The sequence below is a fragment of the Alexandromys fortis genome, unplaced genomic scaffold (assembly GCF_014885135.2).
Source record: "Alexandromys fortis isolate MF-2015 unplaced genomic scaffold, M_Fortis_MF-2015_v1.1 scaffold_29, whole genome shotgun sequence".
NCBI classification, from domain to species: Eukaryota; Metazoa; Chordata; class Mammalia; order Rodentia; family Cricetidae; genus Alexandromys; species Alexandromys fortis.
The window spans coordinates 13911952-13931525 of NW_026067891.1; the positions used below are offsets into that span (position 1 = coordinate 13911952).

General features: G+C 44.4%; 1 protein-coding gene across 1 annotated transcript in view; it reads right to left on the reverse strand.

Annotated features, from left to right (window-relative positions):
• Cpped1 (calcineurin like phosphoesterase domain containing 1) overlaps window positions 1-427 on the reverse strand; it is a 109944-nt gene extending 109517 nt beyond the window's left edge. Inside the window, exon 1 of the mRNA XM_050136329.1 lies at window positions 243-427. Within this exon, the coding sequence (XP_049992286.1) occupies window positions 243-312 (70 nt within the window). The 5' untranslated portion in view covers window positions 313-427. The remainder of the gene's footprint in view (window positions 1-242) is intronic.
• Window positions 428-19574: the final 19147 nt, after the last annotated feature.

Genomic DNA, 19574 nt, shown 5'->3' on the forward strand with positions numbered 1-19574 from the left:
CTCTCTCTCTCTCTCTCTCTCTCTCTCTCTCTCTCTCTCTCTCTCTCTCTCTCTCTCTCTTTTTTTTTCTTGCAAAGAACCCCACACTTTAGGAAGACGCTACTCCTACAGAGGTCCCCTGGTACCGTGTGCAACCGGCGAAGGGGTCCCTCTGGAAGCATGGCCCGTGACCGGAAGGTTCCCTGCGCGGAAGGTTCCGCAGCCCCGGAGTACCCCTTCCCGGGCGAAGAGCCAAGCAGTACCTGAGGAAAACGCGTCCAGGGTCCTGCCCCGGGCTCTGAGGAAAACATCCCCCGCCTCCGCGGATGACATGGCGAGCGACTTTCTGCCTTGCCTGGGCACGTCCTGTGGGAGGAGGGAGCGAGTCCACACCACCCTGCGGCCCGCCGGAACAGTTTGTGGAACCTGCCCTCCGCTCCCAGACGGACGGGCGGGGCGGGGCCGCGCGGGTGCCGCTTGTGCGGCCTGGGAGGGACAAGGGACAAGGCGTCCCTCTGGGATCAACTCGTGTGCCTGCCAGGTCAGAGTCCAGCTTGCACAGGAGCAGATCCGGTGTTGAGGCTTAGAGACCTGGAGTTGCCATATTTTAACAAGTATAGGGTCTCTTTGTAATTTGTGATTTCAGATTGAAAACAAGACTAGAAAATAGGTTTAGTGTAAGTATATCCCATGAACTTGAAAAGAGGATGTCAAGGCTGAGAAGGACCCAGACTTCCCAGTCCCACCAGTGGTTGGTCGTGAGAGCAAGAGCTGCTGGGAGATACTGATGCTGTTATTTTTTTTTTCTCTAATATTCTTTATCTGAAATTCCATTTCAATTCGATGCCCTAACTTTTAAGTTGCAGCCCTTCCAAACTGCCCACCATAGTCTTGGGGGTCTTTAAGGTGTCTTGACTGCCTGGACATTGCCATTGCTTTCTCTTGCCCTGCAGCAGCCATTGCCCTAAGCACTTTATATTTACCTCAGTACCTCCTTGGCTTCCTTTGGCAGGTGGAGAAACTGACACTCAGAGAGTAACACAATTCTTGAAAATTAAGAATTGCTGCAGGTGAGCAGGCAAGCTGGAGTCTGTCCAGCTCAAAAGCCATTCGTGGAACTACAACCCTCATTCTTGCTATCAATTTAGATTTCAAAGTTGAAATGTTGAATTCAGATCTCCAAGAAGAGGATGTTTTGATCAAGCACTGCAGGGGTAGTCTTAGGGTTTGCCAAGTTTGCGAAATTCTCTTCTCAACAAGTGGAATGTTTTTTGTGTTTAATGGAGCCAGGATGACTGTCCCATGACCTCAAACTAGAGTCAGATATAGGTCACAGTGATTCCGGACAGAAATGAGCTCATGTCTCTGTACTTAGGTTCATCTCAATACTATCACTTACTGTAGGTATGATCTTCAAAATTAGTCTCTTTGCACCTCAGTCTCCTTGCACCTCAGTCTCCCTACCTATCAAATGAAAACAATACCTAGGGTTATGGTTGTGATTCTCAACCTTTCTAATGCTGTGATCCCTTAATGCAGTTCCTCATGTTGCGGTGAACCCCAACCATAAAATTATTTTATTGCTACCTCATAATTATTTTTGCTACTGTTATGATTGTAATGTAAATATCTGATATGCAGATGTTCTTAGGCAACCCCTGTGAAAGAATCATTGGACCCCCAAGGGGTTGCGACCCACAGGTTGAGAACTATTGGGTTATATAGGGTTAGTAAGAAATATAGATGATGTTATGATTCAAGCATAAGACGTCTCTCATAGGCTCTGTTAATTCCACCGGTTGAGAATAAGACCACTACCAAACTTTAAAGCCAAATTTAAACAAGCTTTAATTAAATACTGACCAGGTCCATCTCCGGGTTCCCAGAAAATAGCCACAAGTCACACTTTTGCAGGAGCTTAAAGAGGCAAAACCCACAATTCACTGAATTTCCCATCAGGCCCAATCAGGAGCAAGCATATACCCCGATGCATTTCCTGCTCTGGTACCTCCTGCCCATGTATGAATAAGCCCATGCAGTGCAGATGGGCCCAGAAAACATGGGACAAACAGAAATGTATTCTTAACTGCAAAAAGAACTTTTAACCTTAAAGGTAAATTTTTTCCAGTTTGGGTTTCCATTTACTTACAAGGTGTATTATTTTTGTCCCAGCTCATGCTGGAGAGTTCACCCCAGCCAGTGACAGTAGTTTTGGAAGTTCAGAAGGTGGTACTAGGTTGGAGGTACAAGTTCTTTTGGAAAGTGTCCCTTGGAGATGACCTTGTTCCTAATCACCTCCTGCTAGCGTCTCCTGCTTGTCCCTGTGGAGTGAGAACGTCCTCTGCTCTGGCGTATTCCCACCCTAGTGATGTTCTGCCAAGAGCATGGCCCTCACATCTGAACCGTCTGAACAGTGTGCTAACATAGGTCCTTGCTCCCTTAACTTGTTCCTTCCATAGCAATGAGCAAAGTAACAACTACCAATGCATATGTATGCCAAAGTGCTTAAAATAATAGTTCCATTGGCAAGTAGTGGGTAACCACGGCATATTAGCCATGGTTATTATTGTTAATCATTATACCTCTATTGCCCACATACAACCTGGGACCTAAGGAGGAATATAAGGAAATGTACAAAGTAGAGGTGAATGACTGGGAGTCAAAGCCCTAGTGTTCCTGGGTGGTCCAGCCCCAGTCCACTTCTCAGGCAGCAACTCCTGCAGCCACAAGTCTCTCAAGTCATTAAATGTGTAGATATAGTTCTTTGCACAGCACATTTGAATGGGATCTTTGGAAAAGGAGAACTGTTGCCAGGGATGGATTGGGAGGAAAGAGGTAGATTTCAGAAGGGTGGAAGTCACTGGCTGGAATGCCACTCTGCCCCATGATCATTCTTATTAGGGAATAAAATGGGTACTCTATTTGGCAGTCTTAAATAATTGGCCGCCCCATTTTTCCCAGGAAGGTATGTTTAGTCAGATCTCTTTTCAGGAGGGTGGAGTTCCTGTTCTCAGCATGTAGTTTAGGTGACAGTGACACCCCCTCTTCCTCGGGGGTTCCTATGGCTGGAGCCAATAGAAACTTGCTGTCTATGCCTCTCAGCTTGGGTTTGTAGCAGTTTCTTCCAAGTTGAAACATTGCATCCTAGAGGGAAACTCCTGTCCCGGCTCCCTCCATGAAGCAAACAAAACAATTGCCTTCATTAAATGCTCCAAGGTATGAGGCTGCTGAGCTTTTGACATTCTCTTTCAACTTTTTGTAGACCATTTGTCTCTTACTTGCAACTGGATTGTGAATAGTCACCCTTGTCCCAGAACCCACCGTAGCACACTACCTCCGGTGGCCTATGAGCCACCTTGGCTTCTAGGGATCAGCTCTGCAGGAGAAGCTGAGGCCTGACTTACATAAAAGTGCCTTTCTCTATCAGACATCAGCGTTCTGGGGGAAGGAGGTGGGCTCTGCAATGGATAATTTATGACTACTTTACTGGGCCATAGGGTCAGGATATTTGTTCGAACATCACTCTGTATTTCTCTCTCTCTCTCTCTCTCTCTCTCTCTCTCTCTCTCTCTCTCTCTCTCTCCTTTTTTCTTTTGATTTTTTTTGTTTGTTTGTGTTTGAGACAGGGTTTCACTTTGTAGCTCTGGCTGGCCTGGAACTCACTCTGAAGACTAGGCTGTCCTTGAAGTCACAGAGATCCACCTGCCTCTGCTTATTCTGGGATTAAAAGCATGTACTACCATGCCTGGCTACTCTGGATATTTCTGAATTGATGATTTTGAATGAGTTTGTATTTACCTATGGAGTTTTCAGTTTTACTTTCCATAGCATGGTAGGTCTTGTATTAGTTACCATCTTAGTCAGTGTTTTCTTGCTGTGTAGAGGCACCATGACCACAGAAACTCTTATAAAGGAAAGCACTTGCCAGGCAGTGGTGGCACATTCCCTTAATCCCAGCTCTTGGGAGGCAGAGGCAGGCAGATTTCTGTGGGTTCGAGACCAGCCTGGTCTACAAGAGCTAGTTCCAGGACAGGCTTTAAAGCTACAGAGAAACCCTGTCTCGAAAAACAAAAAACAAACAAAAAAAAATAGAATAAAATAAAATAAAATAAAGGAAAGCGTTTAATTGGGCTTGTTTACAACTTCAGAGGTTTAGTCCATTGTCATCATGGCAGGGAGCATGAGGGGCAAACAGACAAACATGGACAAATATGCAGACATGGCCCTGGAGAAGAACTGAGAGTCCTATAACAGGATCTGCAGGCAGAGACAAAGATACCGGGCCTGACTGGAGCTTTTGAAATCCCAAAGCCCACCCCCACTGACACACTTCCTCCAACAAGACCACACCTCCTAATCCTTGTCAAACAGTGCCACTCCCTGGTGACCAGGCATCACCTGTCTCTTTGCTCAGGCATTGGAATACTTGGTACCCAATTGATGGCACTGTTGGGCAGCTCAGGAGATGGGGCCTTTGGAAGAAGTCTATCACTAGAGGGGGCCTTTCAGAGTTTAAAGCCTTGCACCTTTCTGTGTCCACTCTGCTCCCTGCTTGCCAGATGTGAGCTGACAGTTGTTCCCGCTGCTGTGCCTGCTGCCGTGATGGCCCTCTAGAACGGCAAGCCCAGATGAACCCTTCCTTCTGTATGTTGCTTCTGGCCATGGTGTTTTATCACAACAAGGGAAAGTGACTAATACACCAGACAGGAAGCAATTCAAGTTAAAAAATGTTTATTTTGACTCCCAATCTGAGGTGGGGCAAGAGCGGTGGCAGGAGTGTAAGGTCACATTGCATCTGCACTCAGGACTCAGAGAGAGATGAATGTCGCTGCTCAGTTCACTGTCTCCTTTTCATTCACACCAAGATTTTAGCCCATGAATGATGATGTTCAATACTTAGCACAGGTCTGGCTTTTTGCTGTAGTTAACCTACTCCAGAACCCTCACAGGTCTGCCCTGAGACTCGATTCTAGATCCTGTCAAGGTGGCAGTCGGTAGGAACCATCACAGGCCTCATGATGGAGAACAGCCTGACCTCTAACCAAGCAAGAGGAATTCAGCACAACAGACAGCCTTTGAACTGAAAGTGAGACTCAGTACTCTTCCCAGGGTCTTCCGTGCTCATCCTGGGGTCATCAGCCTGCCAGTGCATAGGGTAGCTCCTAGTCACAGGAGCAAATTCCTCCAAATAAGCTCATGTCAAAAAGGACACGTGCTATTGGCTCTGTTTCTTTCAGAACAGACTTTGATTTTTCTTCTAAAATGCTGAAGTCCCAGAGTTGGGGTTACTGTCCAAACTGGTTTCGCCTGCAATGAAGGACAATATCCTCACAGAAAGTTGGAAGAGCAGCGCATCTGCTGCTCAGTTCTACTCAGTCCTAACTTGTACAGGGCATGGTTGGAGTCAGGACAGAGAGTAACCCAAAAATGGCACAGGGTTTTCACTTCTGCAAATTTGGTTTCTGCCATGTATGTGTGTGCACACGTGTACATTCCTGTTTGTGTACATGTGCATGGATGTGCATGCCATGGGAATGGTGGCCAGAGGACAGCAGGTGGGTCGTTCCTCAGGGAATGCCCTACTCTTTTGTTTTGTTTTGTTATTGTTTGTTTTGAGGTTATAGTTGTTTGTTCTGTTTTTGAGCCAGGGTCTCTCACTGGTCTAGAGCTCATCAAATAGGCTAGGCTAGCTAGCCAGCGAACCCCAGGGATTTACCTGTCTTTGTCTCTCCTTTCCTGGGATTACAAGCACACAGCACTAGGCCAGCATTTGTTTATGTCAATGTTGGGACTGAATTCAGGTTCTCATGCCTGTAAAGCAATTCATGAAGCCATTTACCCGGCCACGGTCTATTTTCTGTTTTTGTTTGTTGTTGCATGTTTGTTTTGCCATATGTGTGCGTATTAAGGGAAAAGCAAATAGCTTGTTTTCTAGAACTAGAAATGCCATGTGTGCTGGAAAGCAGCAGCAGTAGCAGCAGCAGCAGCAAGTGAGGGTTCTTTGTTTTGCTTGGATTTGCTACTTTGAGATAGGATCTCAATAAGAAGGACAGGCTGGTCTTCTATCCTCCTATCCTCTCCAGAGTACTGAGATTATAGGCATATGCCACCATGCCTGGCTTACTTTTAATTTATCATTTCAGTGATAACAGTAGTGGGCTGATACTAATAACACTTCCCCTCTCATTAGATATATATTTGGAGACTTCCAGATTAGACCTGTATTCTTCGGCAGTAATGTGAACTCATGTCCTTGCCCCCTTTAGAGATCTCTAAAACACTCTTCTGGGAGTCGTTAGCTTTCCTGGCTTTTGTTATCAGAAATAAAACTATTTTGACTGTCATAATATATAATTGTCATCTATAAGTTACCTACAAAGATGTGTATTTTCTATAAGTTACCTACAAAGATATTTCATGTGTATTTTCTTCCTTTTATTACCCAAACAAAATAAAATTTCACATCTTTTTAAAGCAGAGTCCACAGAACCTGAGGCAATTTTCTTGGAGTCACCATCATTTCCCAAGAAACGGCAAACCTTAGATCCCTCTTCCTGTTTCCTGTCCTTTGGTGCCAATTTCACACCACCGCTCTTTAGAGCTCTTCTGTTCTGACTTTCTTTCTTGCCTACCTTTTGACTGTAAGAGTTTCTTAAGTCTTTTTATTTTGAAAGGGTCTTACTGTATTGCCCACATTTGTAGCGAGCTGTGTGGTGTCACACCTGATAGAGATGTATAATCAACTCCTTAGATGGCTAAGGCCTGACCTAGGCTATGATCATGCAATGATTATCAGCTGCTTGCATATGCGTGGGCCTATGGGCAGTGCCCACCTGGCAATCTGGGATTGGCCTACTTAAGGGCTGAGAGAGGTTTGCCCGAGAGAGAGGAAAAGAGAGAGAGGGTAGAGAGAGAGGTCGAAGAGAGAGGAAGGAAGAAAGAGAGAAAGTGAATAAAGTCCTGGAATAAACTGCAGTGAGAAGAGCTCCGGTGGTCGCGTCATCCTTGTGGGACTAGGTAGAGACATGACAATTGGTGGCCTGTATGGGGAACCTCCAAGCCTCTCTCTGTGGAGCCCAGAACTTGCTGCAGTCAGGGGGTGCACCAAATAATCCTCAAGGTAAAGATTGGGGATCCGCGACAAAAAGCGGGTTTTCTGCTCTCGCCGGTAGAAGGGAGAGTGGGGGTAATAGGGCTGCTACCAAAGTTTAAAGTATAGCCACGACAATAATGGAGGGTTTAAAATGAAACTAAAAGGAAGAATGGGATTTTAGAATGGGTGCTTCAACATCACACCTGATTTTTCTGGCTCTTAATGAGCTGTTACGGAGCGCATTGGAGGGGTTTTTGACTGAATGTGACACAATTGCTCTTTGGTTTGCCGTCTCTGGCGATCTTAATGTGTCATCCTGGGACAAGCCTGGTAGAGATATGAATTTTGCCACTGAACAAGGTATGCTAAGGAAGGGAGTGATGTTCATGTGGTTTGAATTACCGAGACCTCCGGAGTTTGCAGTGGAGTGTGAGCAGCTGCGGCTCCAGGCTCCAAGACCAAGGAGCTCTAGGTGGCTCCAAGGCCAAGCAGCGCACTGAGGGTCTGCAAAGCGTACAACCCCCTGGACCTGCCTTGAAGACCCACAAGGCCAGAACGCTAGGCCACTCCCAGCATGGATGCCTCAAGGCGTAGAAGCTTGCAGCACAACCGCTGTAAGATCTGTTGGCCTGAACCTCTGTCCCAGCCTGGGGCAACTGGCCTGGGCAACAAGCTGGGACAGGGTCAGGCTGGCCGCTCAGCCTCACTACGCCTCCACCTTACAGCCCGGTGGGGAGGAAGTCTCCGCCTCTCCCCTGTAGCTGCTACCTCAGTCCAAGCACGACTGGAAACTGGCAGTAGATTGTAGTAAATACCTTTAAGAATGCAACGTTTCCGCTCAGCAGGAAGTAGCCAGAGAGATTGACAACACCCAAATTCCCTATAAAATAATTTAAGCAGGGTCCCTTCAGAGCAGCCTGCTTTCCTGAGTTCCACTCCACTCCATGCACCAGTTTGGGCCCGGAGCGGGTGCGGCTGGGGCAGGAAGGCAGCTGGAGCAGAGCTTTGCTAGGTGGCTGTGGTGGAAGGCACAATGCCTCAGCCCAGTCGGTGCCTAGCCTGGCGGATGCCACAGCAGTGCCAGGAGTATCAGTAAAAGCAACAACAAGTGCTGGAGCTGAGGCAAGCAGGAGCACAGACCTCACAAGGCTGCCCGAGAACGCAGCGTAGCCGTCGGGCAAGGAAAAGACAAAGGCAGTTTCAGGCTCTGCACCGCTGAAGAGTCTGGGGCAGAGCAAATTTAAATCAAGAGACTGCCCTATTGTAGGAGCAGGTACCTGTGTGCCCTGTTTTAGCCAAAGGGTTGGTAGAATACCATAGCCCAAATGGGAGGTTGAGTACAGTGGTGATTGGGAACCCTATTGCTAGCAATCTTAACACCTGTTGCCATGGGCATTCATCTTTAATCCTGTGTAAGATCAGACAACCCATGAGAATGCAGCATATGGTCACTTAGCAGAAGCAGGATCAGTGGGTTGCTAGGGAAGCCAAAGAGGTGCACGAGGGAGGTGTCTTCCGTGCACTCAGCTGACAGGATTAAATGAGCCACGGGGCTATGGCAGCTGGGGTATCTTAGAGGACTGCTGAAGGAGCAGTGGTTTCTAAACTGCTCCTGGGGTCATGGCAAAGCCACTCCTAATGACAGGAGCAGGCAAAGGAAAGCCAGGGAGGGTAAAGCAAGATTGCCTCCCCTTCCTCTCCTCTGTGCTGGCCCCTCTGCTACCAGTTCTGACTGCCCTTGCTGCTGGCTCTGGCACTTGGCTCAGCTTGGCTGTGAATGGAAGTATCTGGGGCTGTGTGTGTGACCAGCATTCAATATGACTCATGCAACTAATTTGTTTAAAGAATTGTCTAGATATCTTTTAGGTAATTGGTCTGGTGAATTCGAAAAACAACTGGAAAAGCTGCGAGTGGCTATGGTGACTGCAAATTCCACATGCATGGATACCAGCATGGCAGAAGAACTATCTTCCTGGATCACTCCATGGATCATCTGGAAGAGTGGGCGAGAATGGGAATAAGAGCCCTGGCAAGCTTAATGGTGCTTGCCTCCCTGGTATGCCTGTGGTGCATTTGTCACATAAGGGTTTCACAGCATCGCAATACAGTTATGATCATTCAGGCCTTCACGGCCATTGAAACAGGACAGTCTCCCCAAGTTTGGCTATTTACCTTAAAAGAGATGTAAGCGAGCACAGGATGCGAGGCTTGCGCACTGCACTTGAGGTAAGCATACATCAACCTCAAGAAGAGCAAGTCTGATTGCATGTGCGTTGGTGTCTAGCTCCCACCTCTGTAAAAAGGCGCCAGACAGGTCTAGTGTTCTCTGAGTGGATGACACCTGGACAAACACTAGTACGTGTTTCATTTTTAACAGAGATCAGACCTCTACTCTTACCTGTGGCTTTACAAAACAAAAGGGGGAACTGTAGCGAGCTGCGTGGTGTCACACCTGATAGAGATGTATAATCAACTCCTTAGATGGCTAAGGCCTGACCTATGCTATGATCATGCAATGATTATCAGCTGCCTGCATATGCGTGGGCCTATGGGCAGTGCCCACCTGGCAATCTGGGATTGGCAGCCCATGCCTACTTAAGGGCTGAGAGAGGTTTGCCCGAGAGAGAGGAAAAGAGAGAGAGAGAGGTCAAAGAGAGAGGAAGGAAGAAAGAGAGAAAGTGAATAAAGTCCTGGAATAAACTGCAGTGAGAAGAGCTCCAGTGGTCGCATCATCCTTGCGGGACAAGATAGAGACGTGACACACATTGACTTAGAACTCCTAAGTCCAATCGATCTTCCTGTCTCCGCCTCCCAAGCTCTAGGACTACAGGTATATATCACCCACGCCCAACATGAGTTTCACCAGAATTGTCTTTGAGAATATGTGTCCATTCAACATCATCAGAAGCCGAAGTCCAATCACATGTCAGTGTTTGTTCTGCTTGTTGTAAGTACTGGGGACTGAGGCAAAGTCATTCATCTCACTGAGTTCTGTTTATCTCAACTGTAAAATGGGACTTGTCATGTTTAACTACAGAGTTGCTGGGAGGATTTGGTGGCATGGACTGTTTAAAGCACATATAGTAATCGTTCAATATAGTAAAAGTATATAGTAATTGTTAAACAACTGGATTGTTGTGGTCATTGTACTAAAAGCCATCAATGGCCTTTCAGCAGGGCACACTCCTCAGGCCTCTTGGACACAGAGGCAGACAGGATCCTGATATTCAGAAGCCTTTTCATCTAGTAACTTGAATTTGATCAACTCTGTGACCTTCTGTCCATCCACCAATCCCTACACTATATAGTACTCCCTTGAAAAGATGATCAAATCCTTTTCTTTATCAGGAATAGTGGGTGACTCCATCCCCCTAATGCATCTTAGTATTTTTACATTTATTAGATTTGGTGGTAGAATGGTCTTGCCTCCTTTCTCTGTAAGAATAAAGAACAGCACTTTTTCACCTTAAACCCATCCTCTTGATTCCAGTGTTTGAGGAATGTATAGTTTAAACTCTCTGGAGGATACAAGCTCCCACAGGGAGCTTAGAGCATAGCAAGAATCCAGAACAGTCCATCATGACTCAAAAGCCCTTAATCAGTGCAGGAGGAATCTAATTGAGTTTTAGTCTTGATTAAACTTGTTGATGTTTTCCATCATGAGAGCAGATAATATATCCACCTCAAAGGTCATCAATTCCATATAAGGATCCCCAATAAGAATAACTTAGACTAAACTCAAGACAAAAAATTCTTTTAAAAGTTATAAGTGTTTTCAGAGACTTTAAAGAGGATACAAATAAACACCCAAACTGTTGTGGAATATTAGTTGAAGATGTGTTACATTTGTTTGTGCTATGAAACATTTGTTTAATGATGCAAAGGTGTGTTGCATTCTTTTATGTTGTATTTGTTTAACTCTGTAAAGGGGTATTACTTTGCCTGTATAAAACACCTGATGGTCTAATAAAGAGCTTTACAGCCAATAACAAGGCAAGGCTGGCTGACAGAGAGAATAAATAAACGATGAGAAATCTGGGAAGAGAAGATGAAGGAGTAAGAAAAGGAGGAGAGGAGATTGAAGGGCCAGTCACCCAGCCACCCAGTCATCCAGCCAACCAGACACAGAATAAGAAAGGAAAAAAAGACATACAGAAATATAAAAAGGTAAAAGCCCAGAGGCAAAGGTAGATTGGGTAATGATGTGGGATTTCCTTCTGCATGCCGTGATTACCATTAATGAATAAAGAAACTGCTTTGGACCTATAGCAGGGCAAAACTTAGTTAGGTAGGGAAAACTAAGCTGAATGCTGGGAGAAAGAAGGGCGGAGTCAGGGAGAAGCCCCACCAGAGATGGACGCCAGAACTTTAGCCGGTAAGCCACAGCCATACACAGATACACCAATTAATAGAAATGGGTTAAATTAATATGTAAGAGTTAGCCAATAAGAAGCTAAAGCAAATGGACCAAGCAGTTATTTTGGGGGTAAGTGGCCCCTGCCTCCTCCAACAAATTGATGCCAACATGGTCGACCAAATCTACATAAAACCTGAAAGGGCTTGCTAAGGAATTCTAGACACTATAAAACAAATTTAGCCACTTTTTTTTTTCAAATGGGTTTTGCTTGCTGGCAGCATACTGTAGCTCCTTTAAGAGAGGTTTTCCTGATTTAGCAGTAGCAAAAGAAAAAAAGCCACCATTTTGAAATTTTGGCTTTCTGGGCCATGCTGCCAACGTGACCTCTGACTCTTTCAGGAGACCAAGCATTTGAATGGGGTTTGTGAACAATGTACTATGGCTTGTTTGGTGGCAACATGGACCGGCTGTGCACCTAGAGATGGGTCACTGTGCATGACTCTTGGAGGCAGCGAGAAGCTCTGCCAGGATGGACTAGGTGGGGGAAGGAGGCACTGCCGTATTTCCCCTAGCAATGGTGCAGCTTAAGTTTTAAGAAATGCTTAGCATTTTAAGAAGTACTCTTGGACAGAAAAGAATTACAAATACACAATACGACAGATTCAGACTTAAAAGACCTCTAAATGAGTCACAGTGTTGGATAAATGTACGTAGTCTTGGGAGAGATAAGAAAAAGTGTATAGAGAGTTATAAAAATAAATAAATGCTTTAAAAAAAACAAAATAAAACAAAGTCTTTAAAGAGACAGCATATAGACAGTTATAGAGTAAAAGGAATAATGAAAAATAAGCCACATAAAAATGGAAAATTCGCCCAGAGTCTGGATTATGTATATTATTGTGTTTTCTTTGAATTTTTTGATTGTGAAGGAGCTAAGTACAGAGAGACATTTCATTGTATGGACTTCTAAGCTAAACCAACATATATATTCTAAATAAATCATGATTTCAGAATTCGGGTCTAAGGCTATGTTGCTTTGGAAAATAGATTCTTCTTTTGTTTCCACAGAAGATGAGAACCTGTGGATTGCTTCCAGACTAATATGTTTTGATGGACCAAGTCCCCTTGAATGTCACCTTGAACACCCCTCAAAAACTTACTTCATTCAACAAGCAGCAGGAAGCAGTTTGGAGAATACTCTGCCCAAATTTCCAAATATTGTTTATAAATATTTCTTTACATTTAAAGTGGATATGCTATAGAGGTTTGCATTGGTATGGATCTTATTTTATTAATACAAAATTAAGGTCAATTTTGTTATTTCTGAACTTGATTAAGGTATTGTGTTTATGTAGCTTATTTAAAAATGTAATGTATAAATAAAATATAGGTTAATAGATAGTCATCTATAATAGTAAAGCTTCTAGTCATGTTAGCTAGGTTTTCTAGATAGAGATATATTTCAGTTAGATATTTTTCAAATCTTTTAGAGACCTTCAAATTTAAATGTTTTAGGAAATTAGGACTTTTCATGACGGACACATCTGCACCAATTACTTCAAGCGGAAGATGGGCATCGAAGAGGCTCCTTATGGCATTGGTTAGCCATGTGGGCAAGAAACTGCTCTTGCCTGGACTGCTTGATGAACTGGACATGCAGGACCTGCAGATAAATGACTGGTGAACTTGCGTAAAGGTGAGAAAATCCTTCAGGGTTCCTGCTTCATGAAAGTGTCTGCAAGACATTCTTCAGGACACAGAAGAAAGTCACTAACAAACTTCCAATATAGGTAGAACTGTCTTTGAAATTTCCTACTGTGTGGGAAAGTCTGCTGGATACTATGAGCCTAAAGGCTGAAGATGGATGCCCCCAGTGATATAGAAGAATTTTGGGTGACTGTCCAGGTAGCAAGAAGTCTCTGTCAATTCTAGAGTTTTGGAAGTTGCTTACAATGAACTTAGGTAATATTATATCCTTCAGGAGTCTTTGATAGAGTTGAAGAATTTAAAGTTGTAGTTTTGTTAGTTATAATAAAAGATAAAGTAGATATAAATATTGTAACTATAATTCTTGCTTGATACTTGTTTTGTTATATGTAATCTTACTATGTTTTTTTTCTTTTTATTTATTTATTAAAGATTTCTGTCTCTTCCCCACCGCCGCCTCCCCTTTCCCTCCTCCTCCCCCAATCAAGTCCCCCTCCCTCTTCAGCCCAAAGAGCAATCAGGGTTCTCTGCCCTGTGGGAAGTCCAAGGACCACCCACCTCCATCTAGGTCTAGTAAGGTGAGCATCTAAACTGCCTAGGCTCCCACAAAGCCAGTGCATGCAGTAGGATCAAAAACCCATTGCCATTGTTCTTGAGGTCTCAGTAGTCCTCATTGTCCACTATGTTCAACGAGACCGGTTTTAACCCGGGCTTTTTCAGACCCAGGTCAGCTGGCCTTGGTGAGTTCCTGATAGAACATCCCCCTTGTCTCAGTGTATGGGTGCACCCCTCGCGGTCCTGAGTTCCTTGCTTGTGCTCTCTCTCCTTCTGCTTCTGATTTGGACCTTGAGATTTCAGTCCGGTGCTCCAATGTGGGTCTCTGTCTCTGTCTCCTTTCATAGCCTGATGAAGGTGAATATTCAGGAGGATGCCTATATGATTTTCTTTGGGTTCTCCTTCTTATTTAGCTTCTCTAAGAACCCGAATTATAGGCTCAATGTCCTTTATTTATGGCTAGAAACCAAATATGAGTGAGTACATCCCATGTTCCTCTTTTTGGGTCTGGCTTACCTCACTCAGGATAGTGTTTTCTATTTCCATCCATTTGCCTGCAAACTTCAAGAAGTCCTTGTTTTTTACTGCTGAGTAGTACTCTAATATGTATATATTCCATACTTCATCCATTCTTCAATTGAAGGGCATCTAGGTTGTTTCCAGGTTCTGGCTATTACAAACAATGCTGCTATAAACATAGTAGAGCATATATTTTTGTTGTGTGATAAGGCCTCTCTTGGGTATATTCCCAAGAGTAATATTGCTGGGTCCATGGGTAGGTTGATCCCGAATTTCCTGAGAAACCTCCACACTGCTTTCCAAAGTGGTTGCACAAGTTTGCATTCCCACCAGCAATGGATGAGTGTACCCCTTTCTCCACAACCTCTCCAGCAAAGGCTATCATTGGTGTTTTTGATTTTCGCCATTCTGACAGGTATAAGATGGTATCTTAAAGTTGTCTTGATTTGCATTTCCCTGATCGCTAAGGAAGTTGAGCATGACCTTAAGTGTCTTTTGGCCATTTGAACTTCTTCTGTTGAGAGATCTCTGTTCAACTCAGTGCCCCATTTTATAATTGGGATGATTAGCCTTTTACGGTCTAGTTTCTTGAGTTCTTTATATATTTTGGAGATCAGACCTTTGTCAGTTGCGGGGTTGGTGAAGATCTTCTCCCAGTCAGTGGGTTGCCTTTCTGTCTTAGCAACAGTGTCCTTTGCTTTACAGAAGCTTCTCAGTCTCAGGAGGTCCCATTTATTCAATGCGGCCCTTACTGTCTGTGCTGCTGGGGTTATACGTAGGAAGTGGTCTCCTGTGCCCACGTGTTGTAGAGTACTTCCCACTTTCTCTTCAATCATGTTCAGTGTGTTTGGACTGATATTGAGGTCTTTAATCCACTTGGACTTGAGTTTTGTGCATGGTGATAGATATGGGTCTATTTTCATTCTTCTACAGATTGACATCCAGTTTTGCCAGCACAATTTGTTGAAGATGCTCTCTTTTTTCCATTGTATACTTTTAGCTCCTTTATCGAAAATCAGGTGCTCATAGGTATCCTCAGTGAGGTAAGCCAGACCCAAAAAGAGGAACATGGGATGTACTCACTCATATTTGGTTTCTAGCCATAAATAAAGGACATTGAGCCTATAATTCGGGTTCTTAGAGAAGCTAAATAAGAAGGAGAACCCAAAGAAAAACATATAGGCATCCTCCTGAATATTAACCTTCATCAGGCGATGAAAGGAGACAGAGACAGAGACCCACATTGGAGCACCGGACTGAAATCTCAAGGTCCAAATCAGAAGCAGAAGGAGAGAGAGCATGAGCAAGGAACTCAGGACCGCGAGGGGTGCACCCATACACTGAGACAATGGGGATGTTCTATTGGGAACTCACCAAGGCCAGCTGGCTTGGGTCTGAAAAAGCCTGGGTTACAACCGGTCTCACTGAACATAGCAGACAATGAGGACTACTGAGACCTTAAGAACAATGGCAATGGGTTTTTGATCCTACTGCACGTATTGGCTTTGTGGGAGCCTAGGCAGTTTGGATGCTCACCTTACTAGACCTGGATGGAGGTGGGTGGTCCTTGGACTTCCCACGGGGCAGAGAACCCTGATTGCTCTTTGGGCTGATGAGGGAGGGGGACTTGATTGGGGGAGGGGGAGGGAAAGGGGAGGCGGCGGTGGGGAAGAGACAGAAATCTTAAATAAAAAAAAGAAAAAAGAAAAAGAAAAGCTGGCTAGAAACAAGTCAAGTTAAGGCCATACATTTATGAAAAAGAATATCTCTATTTGGGTGGTGGGTCCCCCAAAGAGCCAAAGAGTCTAAGAGTAAAAAATAATAACACTAAACCAAAGAGGATAGGATAAATCCTTCAGTGAATTCCAAGAAAACATAAACATCTGAATGAAAATAAGAAAGACAATTCAGGAAAATTGAAGTCGGTAAAGAGAAACACTGAAGAAAATACAAAAATAAAGCTAGAAATAAAAAGTCCAACAAGTCTCCTACAAAATGCACAGGAAGTCCTCACTTATAGAATGGGTATGTGGAAGACAGGGGTTGAAAGAAAAGTAGAGGAATTGGGTCATTTAGTAAAAAAAAAAAAAAGATTTTTTAATCCCATATGTGACACATGAGATTGTTGGGACACCAAGAAATGATGAACTTTGACTTATGGGCACTGAAGAAAAAGAAGAATTCTGTGCTAAAGGCACAAAAATATTTTTAATAAAACCAAAGAAAAAAATAACCCAAATATAGTGAAAGTGCAACACATCCAGATAAAAGATATATAAAACACGGAATAGGCAAGATCTGAAAAGAAACACTCTCAACTATAATCAATACACTAAATATACAGAACAAAGAAAATATCTTAAAAGCCTTAAGAGAGGGCTATCAAGCCAAATACAAACAAAGTCACGTGCAGGGCCAGCAGAGTAACTGCTTACTTCTGAATGGGAACTTTAAAAGCTAGAAGAGCTTGGAACAATGTGTTTGGATTTCTCCACAGATGCTAACCAAAACTAGTAAACTCAGCAAACTTAGTCACAATTGAAGGGGAAACAGGCAACTGAATGATGAGAATCTACAAAATGGAAGGCTATCTGCCTGCTATTGTATACCTGACAAAGAATGAATACCTAAAATATACAAAGTGCTGAAAAAATTAAATGCTGAGAAAACAAATGGAGGAGGCTAGTGAGTGGCTCCTGTGTAGAAGCACGTTCATGTAAGCCTGAGAACCTAGGTGTGGAACTCCACAGTGGAAGGTGAGAATGGGCTGAAGGAAATTATTCTTGGACCTGCATCCGCACGTGGTGGCATGCATGTCCCCATAGTAATGCCAGTCTCGCCATGAGTGGAGCAACAAAGCTACTGGTGACTGATAACTTCTTAGAACACTTGCTGAGAATTGGGGCCACTGTGTTGAAGAGTGCTCTCCCATCCCCACAGTGACACGTGGGGCTTCTCCCTTTCCCACACCTTTGCCAAACTGCCCTACAAGCCACAAGGGAAACACTTGACTAGCTAAATCCACATATTCCTCTCTCAGTTGGGATTTTCTGAGGAATTTTGTTCCCAGTTAACTCCGTTCAGGATCCCCTTTCCTCTGGCAACCAGACACACACAGTTGTCTCCCTCGCCCTGGGTGTGCAGGGGTCATGCAGCAGAAGCCTGACTGACCTATAATGGTAGCATGGAATCACCTGAATTGTAGTTTCTAAACACTGGCTTATGTGTTTATAATTCCTCCACATCACATTCATCATCCTGAGATGGACAAGGATCATGACTACAGAATGTTGTGAAAAAAAAAATACAGTGTAAAGTCAGAACGAGGCACCAGCTGCAGTGTTAAGTGATAGCTTAATGCCTCATCATTACCCTAAGATCTTAGCATCAGCATCCCCACCTTCAGATACAGAGATGGTAACTGCTCATCCAGATACAGCTGCTGGACTAGTTGCTTGTCAGAAGTAAGCACTTTAACACAGCACATTTATTTATTTACTATTTGCTGATTTTCTTATTTAACACATCTATTTTTTTAATTATTTATTTATTTATTAAAAATTTCTGTCTCTTCCCCACCGCCGCCTCCCCTTTCCCTCCCCCTCCCCCAATTAAGTCCCCCTCCCTCGTCAGCCCAAAGAGCAGTCAGGGTTCCCTGCCCTGTGGGAAGTCCAAGGGCCACCCACCTCCATCCAGGTCTAGTAAGGTGAGCATCCACGAAACTGCCTAGGCTCCCATGAAACCAATAGGTACAGTAGGATCAAAAACCCATTGCCATTGTTCTTGAGGTCTCAGTAGTCCTCATTGTCCACTATGTTCAGCGAGACCGGTTTTAACCCGGGCTTTTTCAGACCCAGGCCAGTTGGCCTTGGTGAGTTCCTGATAGAACATCCCCCTTGTCTCAGTGTATGGGTGCACCCCTCACGGTCCTGAGTTCCTTGCTTGTGCTCTCTCTCCTTCTGCTTCTGATTTGGACCTTGAGATTTCAGTCCGGTGCTCCATTGTGGGTCTCTGTCTCTGTCTCCTTTCATCGCCTGATGAAGGTTAATATTCAGGAGAAAGCCTATATGATTTTCTTTGGGTTCTCCTTCTTATTTAGCTTCTCTAAGAACACATCTATTTTTAAAAATGGGCCTTGCTATGTAGCATTGGCTAACCAAAAACTGCCCCTCAGTCTCAGTGTGTTGGGACTGTAGGCATATATCACCATGGGTTGTTCACCAGTGTTCTGCTGTGGGCTTGCAAGAGGCTGAGATCAAGGCAGCAGCCAGGGCTGGAGTCTCACGTGAGGCTTTGATAGGGAACAGATCTGCTCTCAGGTTCATCCGCCCATGTGGTTGTTGGATGCCCTCAGTTTCTCAGGGGTTGGTGAACTGTTAGCCTCACTCACCTGTTGGCTTCGTGTCCATTGTTCTTTCGAACTTAGAAGCTCCCACATGGAGGCTCACTTCCTTAAAGCCAGCAAAGGACAGGATGAAGTTCCTGTGTAGCCTTATCACAATGTAGACAATCCCATTGTCTTTGCTGTTTCTTTTGATTAGAAACAAGTTCCAGGCTAGCCCACTGATGGTTGATATTGATTGTCTATGACACAGGGTCCAGAACTGCCTAGGAGACAAACTCCTGGCTGTGTCTGTGATGCAGCTCTAGACTGGGCTAGCTGAGGTGGGAAGACCCATCCTAAATGTGGGTGTCATTGTTCCATGGACTGCAGTATCAGACTGAATAAAAAGGCGGAAGAGGGCTGAACACCAGCACTCCTTGCTCCCTTCTTCCTGACTGCAAATGTCGTGTGACCCCAGGCTCTTGCTGCCCGGATTTGCCCATGTACTAGACTGTCTGCCTGTGTCCTTGAATGGAGAGTCAAAGTAAACCCTTCCTTCCTTAAGATGCTTGCATTGCACGTAAATAGCCACTCCCAGAAACCCCGAAACTCCCCAAGTTAGCCACTATGCTCTGTTGCCTCAGATGAAGTCACCTGATTATTCCCCTGAAAGGATAGTGCTGTTAGTCTCCTATGGACTCCAGCACTTCTAAAAATGTGTTATTCTTTTCTATTTATCTTCCGAGTCAGAAGGAAGCTGAACAATCCAGTGGAGGAGGGCACACTTTCTTCAGATTTCATCTAGAGATAACTTTTATTGTAAGACTAATAAGACTTCTAATGCTAAACCCTGACCCCTATCTATTAAACACAACATTCTATGGGATTCTTAGAACAGCTGACCAATTTGTATAAGGAGAAATAAAAACCAAGCAAACTCAAAGCAGAGAAGCCTTGAGAGGGAGAATTGTTATTATCCACGCAATCGCCCCCTCTGCCTTTGTACTCTGCTTCTGTAACTAAGTTCAGAATTTTAATGA